General features: G+C 45.7%; 1 protein-coding gene across 1 annotated transcript in view; it reads right to left on the bottom strand.

Annotated features, from left to right (window-relative positions):
- Positions 1-2,533: 2,533 nt before the first annotated feature.
- The window catches only part of csmd2 (CUB and Sushi multiple domains 2), a gene marked incomplete at its 5' end in the record, with an annotated part of 94,051 nt that continues 86,052 nt past the window's right edge, over positions 2,534-10,532 (bottom strand). The window contains 3 exon segments of the mRNA XM_084311908.1: positions 2,534-2,554; positions 3,481-3,658; positions 4,945-5,077. Coding sequence (XP_084168034.1) covers positions 3,499-3,658; positions 4,945-5,077 — 293 coding nt within the window. The 3' untranslated portion in view covers positions 2,534-2,554; positions 3,481-3,498.

The following is a 10,532-nucleotide window of genomic DNA, read 5'->3' as shown; positions in this document are numbered from 1 at the left end:
GAATCTCAGCACAGGTGGTATTGAGGGAAGGCCAGGAATGACAGCAGGCAAATTGCGCGTAATGGTTCAATTTGCTGCAGTGAAACTCAAGCATTGTTCATACCTGATCACCCACCCCTACTGGACACACAGGGCACACATGGGAGCTATTTAAAGCAAAATAACTAGGAGAGAGGTCATTATAATCAAGGAACGACATCGGTCCCCTTATTCAACCGCCTTGTTGTTTACACACTCGATCATTAGTATATCCACCCTGTCGTGCAACACTCCCCTACCCCCTCTCTCGTACCACAATGCTGTCATGCACACTGCGGATCCGCCAGTCGGCAGCTAAGGTCTGGGTTTAAAGCACCGCCTGCCACGTGTCGGGGCCCCCGTGTCCCCAGAGTCACAGAGTAACGAAGCCGCATGTTTTCTGTGTACAGTCTCCGCAGCTGCCTTTGCCAAAATAAAATCCCCCCCCCCGCCCCTTACCCCCTATTAATTCAGAGATTATGATCTGGGGAGAGTGGCATTAGAGGCATAAACACTGTTTTCCTATCATCTGCTTAATCGCTTCCAATTGGGAGTAATTGCGATGCCAGCGACTCCGCCTCCTGCCGCGCGCCTTGGAGAGAAGCCTCCTGCGACGTCTCCGCAACGACGCTGCGAGAACAAAGAGACGCCGGCTCCCTTTCCGAGGAGATTGGATATTCGGGAAGCTACGGCTCGGGGAGATGATGTGATGTCAACGTAAAATCCGTCAGGAAGGACTCTGCTGCCTCAGCCGCTCAAGGCTGAGGTTTGAGATTTGGCCTAAGACTGTGTGGCCCAGCGTCGGGAGTGTTGCTGTATCCCGTGGCATGAGGGAATACGCACCACTGTCCGTGGGAGCCGTGCAGATACAGCCAGGCTTAGGGACGTAGAGAGAACGTCTTGACTTGACTTTTTTTGGTTTTGTCCAGATTTTTGCAGTGTAAAATAAGGTTGTGGTCCAGAGGCTTTTTGTGTATCCAGTGAAACAAATCCCATTCCTGGTTTCTACCTTGATCCTGGCCATGTTTTTCTTTTTTTTTTTTTTGCAAGAGAGACGATAGTAGCGTGAATCCGCCAAGTCCTGGAGAAAAATCGGTCTCTCTCTTTTACGTTTTTTTTAAATGATTATTTATTGAATTTTTTCAATGCGTCCATTTCGGTGCAACCCCTCGGGAGGAAGGGGCTACGACTTCACCAGCCGCTGCCGTTCATTCCGCTGTGATTGCACGTGGATCCCGACAGTGTGAGAGAGAGCGTGTGGACAAAACTTGAGAACAGCGGTAGAGGCTGGCGGTAGAGGCTGGCACTACCTTCAACCTTAGTTTTCCCCAGTGGCCCTTTACACTGTCACTACCGCCATGGTCGTCTCGTGTTGTTTATCGTTGAGAGCGTCCGTGGTGAGCTCAGTGATACTATACGGTATCTGCTCCTCTGCAGTGGGAGGGGGAACATGTCAGCGTACTCTAAATGATGTGTCCTGCGCCTGCAAGGATCTTTGGGAATGTACTGATAACAGAAAGGAATAGACAGGAGACACTTTGGGTCAAATTGCTGACGCGGCCAGCGAAAGTGTGCACGGAGATGGCAAGTGCAGACACTCACACACACATTCGCATACACACAGTTTCTCTCTGCAGCCTTACTAAGTGCTTTTTCTTTCAGCAGCTACCTTCTAACCCCTGCTCTGGACACGGCTGCTGTAGCAAGCAGAATTTCATCCCTGCTTAAAAGAAAGAAGAACAGAGTCAAGATCAGAAAGTAGTAATGATAGAATCCTTGTCTCCAAAGTGGCCTCCGATATTTCATTTATCTGTAGTCTCGCGCTTGAGGCCTGTGGTGAAACCTTTCAGTGTTGAGAGCAAACAGTCAGGGGAAAAGCAGGGGGCCCAATTATTCATCTTGTATCCAAAGAAAGCAAGCAGTGTGTAAAAAAAGAAAAGAAGAAAAAAAAGCCAATGGAGAAGGAATTAATCACAGCCCGGATCTCTCTCTCATACCTTTTATAGGTCCAATTCACACAAGGTCTATCCCCTCCAACGCTCACTTGCACAGGGCTCTCTGTAAAAGCTACGGGCCAATTTCTTCGCTTGAAGTTGACCGCAAAATGTTCCCTTTGGGTTTTTGCCGAAGGACAGTGAGAAGAGTCGTCACTGCTTTTGCTCGCAGCGTCGTTCTCTCCTGCTGCGGTTTCAAGCAGAAGCTATTCCTCAGGAAAATAAAATTGAAAATACGACAAGGAGACAACCATGTATAAAAAAATTAAATAAAAATTGTCGTAATTGTCATTGTTGGGTTTTCTTTGTTGTGTGAGATTGACATGGTTTTGCTTTTTGTTGTTGATGTTGTTGTTGTTGTTGTTGTTGTTCATCTTGTCTCCCGTGGAAATAAACGTTGCCACCGGAGGAGACGTCTCTCGATTGCAGGGTAGTAAAGTAAGCTTCATCTCTCCCTCCCGCCCCGGGGGAACTGGGGGGCGTCCTCTGGCGGCAGGAAGGCAAGGAACGGGGGGGGGGGGCGCCTCGTTCTCCTCCACTGTCTGAACGGGGAGATGGATGCAGGGACGTGTCAGGGATGGGGGAAGGGAGGAAGTGGAAAGGATAAGAAACGGCGGGTGGAGAGCGAGAACGAGAGGATGATGATGATGATGATGATGAAGAGGAAAGGAAAGAAAATGAGCAGGCGAACGGTGGTGAACATTTGGTACCACGGAGGAAAAACGAGGGAGGCAGGTAAAGAGTGAGAGATAGAGAGAGAGAGAGAGAGAGAGAGAGAGAGAGAGAGAGAGAGAGAGAGAGAGAGAGAGAGAGAGAGAGAGAGAGAGAGAGAGAGAGAGAGAGAGAGAGAGAGAGAGAGAGAGGGGTGAGGGATGGAAGAGAGAAGGTGGGTGGGGGGTGATAACAGGAAGACAAAACACAAACAGAAGGAATCCCATATAAGTAGCGTCAGCGACTTAAAAAGCACTGCCATTTTCAACTTGAATTTCAAGACAAGAAAATATGCCATCACTGTCTCTTCCAGTAGGATACAAATGGACCAAGTGTATTGAGTCCCATTAAAACGAGAGACGCAGTTAAGAGGAAATGCAGCAAAAGAAATCCAATCATAAGGACTCTTGGCAGAGCTGTAAGTGTGGAGCTGCAGCTTCTCTACCCTTTGGAAAATCCTTGAGAGACTCTATAAAATATTTAGTTGAAAATTGGATACCGACAATCTCCCGTCTTGTTGCTTCAGCAGTTTCGGTGCCTCGGCCGACTTGTCTCTCAGTCTATCTCAGGGTGACGGCAGGGCCGATTAAAGATGGTAACACTGTTTTAAAGGAGTCTCGCTCAATTTTTTTTTTTACATATCGTGTGCAGCCAAAAGGAGTCTCTGAGGTGATGACTGGAGACGCTTTGGCGGATCCTACTGTAAAATACAGCTATGGCTAACTCTGTGGCCATGGTTTCACTTCTTCATGCTCACCTCAGGAGGAAGCAGTCGCTATACTGCCGTGCACACTGTGCTGACGGTGAACTCCGTCTCGTTGGCCATGATGTCCGTGGGCTGAATGTTGCGGTCGTACATGGGGTTCTCGAAGGTGGCCCGTCCGTTAGTGTTCTCGTGGCCCACGTAGCCGTTGAATGGGACTTTTGGTCTTCTCCTGAGGTGAGATTAGATCAGATTCAAATGTAGTGTCATTATACAGCACAAGTACAGTACAATGAATATACGTTTGGCATCCAACCAGAATGCAAATGTAGCAGTAAAGTGTAATAGTAATATACAATGTACAGGTGACCCCCTGCACGTTAAGAGGTTAAACTGGGTATACACTATATAAATTAGTACTACTGAGTGTAGTGCTAATCAGATGTATGTACAGAGTTGTAGTATTAGCATAAAGAGGTTATGTCAACAGAACAAGAGTTAAATCCCAAGACAACTTTAATCACACTTGACCCTTAGTTGATTCAACTAAACAAGTTAATGCAGTGGTTACTTGAAAAACATGTTGAGACGGATAAGACAAGGCTTACAACAAGTTGTGTATCTTCATGAAGTATATTAGAAACGTCCTCATCATATATAGAAGTGTAGCTGTATATTGTTATACGGCATTACGAGTTAGCACCCATGTTATTAACCAAACACATACTGTCAAATAAGTTATAATGAACATAGTTATATTTGGTATGGTAGTAATGTATACAGTTGTAATGTAGCATGGCTTAAAGGAGCTGTAAGCGGTATTTTCTTTGTTAGAATAAGTGGTCTACATTCTGACAGCCATCACTGATACAGTGTCTGGTCAGTAACATGGGTCTCCCAGTCCCTCCACTCTGCAATGAACAGTATGACCAGAGTAACTTCATCAAATCAGGAGAGTGGAGGAACATGGAGAGTGGAGAGACCCCGGTGATTGACCAACCACTCTATATCAACGGATGTCAGAATGTAGAGCTATTTAAAGGAAAACTCCAACATTTTGGGAAATTAGCTTATTTGCCATCTACCCTGGAGTTAGACAAGAAGATACCTTTTTCTTCTCTGTGCATGCAGTAGGAGTAGGAAGACATTGGGAACTAGGCTAATGGAGGAACCTACTTCCAGTGACTGACGCTAAGCTAGGCTAACAGTGCACTTCTTCCTACTCCTACTGCATGCACAGAGAAGAAAAAAGGTATCTTCTTGTCTAACTCCAGGGTAGATGGCAAATAAGCTAATTTCCCAAATCTTTTGAGTTTTCCCTCTAACACTTATTTCAACTAAAATAATACCATTTACAGCACCTTTAATAAAACATTTTAATGAAGCCTAGTCTGAGACTATCTTTAATGGAGATTCATATATTGGTACATTTCTTAGTCTAGTCTTGAACAGTTTCTGTCATAATAATGTTGGTCGTTCCAATAATGTGTGACACGGAAGTAAGTGATGGTAGCTTACCGGTGTTTATAGAGGTACAGCGCGAAGCCTGCGATGATCATGGCTATAAAAGGCACTAGGATGGCTGCTGCCACGGAGCTGCTGTTGGAAGCAAAGTTGTAGCCTGGGTTGACTCTGCTGGGGTCTAAACTCTCTGCAGGAACAGACAGAGAAACAGAAGGTTTCCTTCTTAATTCATGAACAAAACACATAATGACAAATATGATATAATCGGAAAGCGAAATACAGTAATGACTCCGATCCAAAGAAGCAGGTAGGAGATGATAACCGTACGTCAACGGCCAAGAGTTGACGAAGCAGTTTTCTTATCAGTCCTGGACTATGGTCTATGGTCTACAAGATACACTACACCACTAAGATACCCATGTACATGTCGAAATACTCCCCAAAGGTCAGTGAATTCCACGACCACAACACCAGAGGGAGTTCCACAAATCATGTTCAACCCAGATTCGGCTCAAACAAGGGACTGAACACGTTTCGCAATTATGCCACATCAATGTGGAACGCCCTACCCACAGCCGTAAAATAATATGGAACCCGTTCTAGTGACTGGCTAGTCATTAAGGTCCCTTGAGTTTGCTTGGAACAGGGTCAATCTGCATTTTTGCTATGATGCCCCTCTAGCTCACGGAATGAACTCCAACAGTGCTTAAAGCTTGAGATTCTCCCCTCTGTTTCAGAGTTTAAAACATTGATCTCCAACCTTTGTCAATCAAGTTGTACATGTTTTAATTGTAATGTTTTTAATTGATTGATATCCTTACTTATTATATGATTTTATACACTGTATATACAGATATCAGTCCGTTAGAATAACAGCAAAACAAAGGAAAAGGAAAAACAAAACAAATTACTGAACGGGTCAAAAATAGAGAGGAAAAGCCAGGAGGAGAAACGCCATGCATGCGTAATAGACTCTTTAGACTGTAATAGACTTTCTTCTGGATACATCTAATTCCATTATCCGAACAATGGCTTTTAATTATTGACACCAAGGGCCGGCGGCTATGAAGTCATCGCGTATTCGCGCCACGTCCACCGCGCCACCAGCAGACCAGCCGCGGCGGCCCACCTGTTCACCGGAGAACGCCAAGAAAGCTCCAATGAAGTCCAAGTGACAAACAAGAAGGAATTAAATTAGTGGCTCTGTCCAATCAAAACCCTGCTGAGTGAGTGGGACCACACAGATGTAGCTGTGATAGGATCAGGATACTGTCTCTGTCTCTGTCTCTGTCCTCTGTTTCTGTCTCTGTCTCTGTCTCTGTCTCTGTCTCACACACACACACACACACACACACACACACACACACACACACACAAACACACACACATACACACACACACACACACGCACACACACATGCACACACTATGTCTCTCTCTCTCTCCCTCTCTCTCACACATACAGTACTGTCTCTCTCTCTCAGACACACACACATACACTCTGTCTATCTGTGTCTCTCACTCTCCCTCTCTAACTCACACATGCATCAGCCAACAAAACAACAATGTACACTAACACTGAGTAGGACTATTTCCAAGACACACTCGCACGCGCACGCACGCACGCACACACACACGCACACACACACACACACACACACACACACACACACACACACACACACACACACACACACACACACACACACACACACACACACACACACACACACACACACACACACACACACACACACACACACACACACACACACACACACACACACACACACACACACACACACACACACACACACACACACACACACACACACACACACACACACACACACACACACACACACACACACACACACACACACACACACACACACACACACACACACACACACACACACACACACACACACACACACACACACACACACACACACACACACACACACACACACACACACACACACACACACACACACACACACACACACACACACACACACACACACACACACACACACACACACACACACACACACACACACACACACACACACACACACACACACACACACACACACACACACACACACACACACACACACACACACACACACACACACACACACACAAGGAAGCCTTGGCGCCGACCCCAGTAATAATAAGGAACTGTTTGCTCAATCTGTGTGCAGTGGCAGGGTTAGTGCTGGGGGCTGGACCACCTTCACACCAGCTGCTGCAGGGAGCTTCACTCACCTTACACACAGTACACATGCATCTCTCACACACACACTAACACACACAGTACACACATGCATCTCACACACACACTAACACACACAACCCACACATGCATATCACACACACACACTAACACACACAACACAAACATGCATCTCACACACACACTAACACACACAACACACACATGCATCTCACACACACACTAACACACACATGCATCTCACACACACACTAACACACACAACACGCACATGCATCTCACACACACACTAACACACACAACACACACATGCATCTCACACACACACTAACACACACAACACACATATGCATGCACACCCCTCTCTCTCTCCCCCTCCCTCCCTCCCTCTTCCTCTGTATCCACCCCCCCCTCTCTCTCAGTATGTCAAACACTCCTCTCTGTACATACATACGCTAAGCCTGAGGGACTTATCAGTGAGAGGCTGAGGCTGTTCAGGCTAAAGAAATATGACATTTTTTAATTAAGCAGCAGTGAAGTCCGATGGAGAGTTTAGTGCTGGGAGAGAGAGAGTGCACAGGGACATATTTAATTTGATGCACATCAGATTACTGTACTCTGCACTAGAGTTTGTGGGTGGTGGGTTTCAGAGGCAAACTGGAAATGTAAGATTCGGGAACACTGATTCTGCATACTTCCTGGCGTATATGTACATACAGCACTTATTGGGGTATATACTACCTGGGTTATATGTATGTACTACCTGGGGTATATGTATGTACTACCTGGGGTATATGGACGTACTACCTGTGGTAAATGTACCTAATACCTGGGGTATATGCATGTACTACCTGGGGTATATGTACATACTTCCTGGGGTATATGTACGTACTTCCTGGGGTATATTTAAGTACGCCCTGGGGTATATGGACGTACTTCCCGGGGGATATGTACATACTTCCTGTGGTTTATGTACGTAATACCTGGGGTACATGTACATAATACCTGGGGTATATGTACGTACTACCTGGGGTATATGTATGTACTACCTGGGGTATATGTACTTCCTGGGGTTTATGTACATACTACCTGGGGTTTATGTACGTAATACCTGGGGTATATGTACGTACTGTACTACCTGGGGTATATGTACATTCCCCATAAATACAGTTAACATGCAACGGCCCGCCGGCGGAACAGATGAAAGTGACGGCACTTTGCGGGCGTCTGGCGGCTCAGGCTCCATTTTTCGCCGTACATATAAATTAGAGAATTAAAGCTCTATTTGTTGCCGTTCGAATGCCACCTCACTCGACAAAATCCGTGCCTCGGTCCTCGATTTACATGCCGATATGTCAGGCGTGCAACTTTGTATGCACAAGCGTCAGATTACCACCCCGGACTCACACCGCTTTAACTCTGCCAATCATCCGCCGATTGCGGAAATGATTGGTCAGGGTTGTAGCCAATGAGGGTAGCTTTACAATGATACCCCACATGGCGGTGTGCGAATAAGGGATCTAGGTGAAAGGTGACGAGCGAAAACCAGAAGTGAAAATAATTCCAAATTAATTGACGTGGATGAGGAAATGGAGAAATGGAGAGCTTTTTTCTTGGCACACGGTTTACCCAGATCTCTCTAGAAGTCTCATTTCTGAAGGGATTTGTATAATACATAAGACTTCAGGCTATGAATTTGCAGTGTTTTCCAGCTTAAAAAAGTATGCAGTCCTCAAGTTCAAGTAAAAAATGGCAGCTTTTCTGGGCACATGTTATGTGATACAGCAACTACTTGATGGTTTATATCCTAATCGGATTCAATTCTCCACATCTATTTATTATTATATACAAAATGTGTTACACCACTTTAGTTTATCAACCTAGCCCTTACTTCAACCCTTACCTTAAAAAGGCACTTATTGCACATAATCTCACAAACAGTGTTGCACACATTAATTTAGTTTGATAATTATTGGGACTAAATTAATATAGCCACCAGTGATGTCATCGGGGACATTGAATCCTTGTGTTGTCTTAATTACAGCTCCATGAAATGATGTAGATGAAAGAACAGCAATACCTTGTCTTATGGGGACTGCTATTATCTACCTTATCACTTCATTGAGCTGTAATTAACACAGCACACGGATTCAATGTCCCCGACGACGTCACTGGTGGATAAAATGCAAACTCATTTACTCTCAACAGCTGACAAATGAAGTGAACGTGTGCAAAACACTGAGACTATGTGCAAAATAAATCAGCGTTGGTTTTTGGGTGAAGTTTAGCCCGTTTAACCTCACCAGAGAAGTCACGCCTAACCCCGAATGTTAAACAGAGATCACGTGGAAACGCTCTGTGGTTAAACCCTAATTGGTTTCAATTATTCATCAGAAGCTAAATGCGTGCTGACCAGGCCACGGACGTGCGTGCAGGGGGGCAGGGGGGGTTAATTAAAAGGATCATGCGGTGCATTTCCCTGTCACGTTTACCGGCCAGGCAGGGAGTAAAAAAACACCATGTTCCCATTTACCATAACATACATATTATATATAACATACATATCTGATATATACTGTATACTTACTTACTCATAGTATATATTTAGATTCTAGTGTTTATTGTAACCTTCCCTCCCACACCTTCCCAGAGAACAGTCGCATTTCTTTCCCTCTCCCTAGGTCTCTCAAGGCCGTTCCTACCGCTGCCTCAACTGCCTCCCTGAAGCCTGTCTTCTGTGTCGACTGTACTCTTTTCGAAATAATCAACTCCCTACTCAAACCCACTCAATATGGATCTAATAAGCTGGTTATTTGATCGCATATTCTCTTCAAGGAAGCAGGATTGAAGCCTCCCACATTGAACTGATTAAGAGACTCGCCGCGTATCAGGCGGATGATAAATCGTGATTAAAGTCAAATCGGGACATCTTTCTTGGGAAGCTTGCTGCCCCCCTCGTCCCAGCCAAAACAACATTCCGTGCTGAGGAGTGTGGAGATAGGAATGGCATGCGGCCCCCACCCCCAACGCCCCCAAATCCCCCCCTCCACGTGTATGTCTGCCGCCTGTCCCACGTGGGATGGCAGCTAATTAGTATGCGTGCTAGAGGGGGGGAGCCAAGAAGACTGTGTCGTCACCAAGTCCCACCCCCAGCTGACAGCAAATGTTGTCAGAGCCTAGCCCCGCCCCTTCCTGCTGCTGCAACTGTGGTTGCAGGACATTAACTCCTTCCCTCCCTCCCTCCTGCCGAGGCGCAGATGCACTCCGGTGCTGGCTGCAGCAGACTATGCATACGCTGTCTCAGACAGACTGTAGTCGACATGTGTCAACAAATGTACATGCCTGTTTGAATTTATGTTGTACCATTATTACTGTAAACATTTAATGATTGTGAAAATGA

This window comes from Notolepis coatsorum (genome assembly GCF_963971535.1).
Source record: "Notolepis coatsorum genome assembly, chromosome: 4".
Lineage (NCBI taxonomy): Eukaryota > Metazoa > Chordata > Actinopteri > Aulopiformes > Paralepididae > Notolepis > Notolepis coatsorum.
The sequence above is the reverse complement of the archived record's forward strand: the minus strand, read 5'-3'. Positions and strand labels throughout refer to the sequence as shown.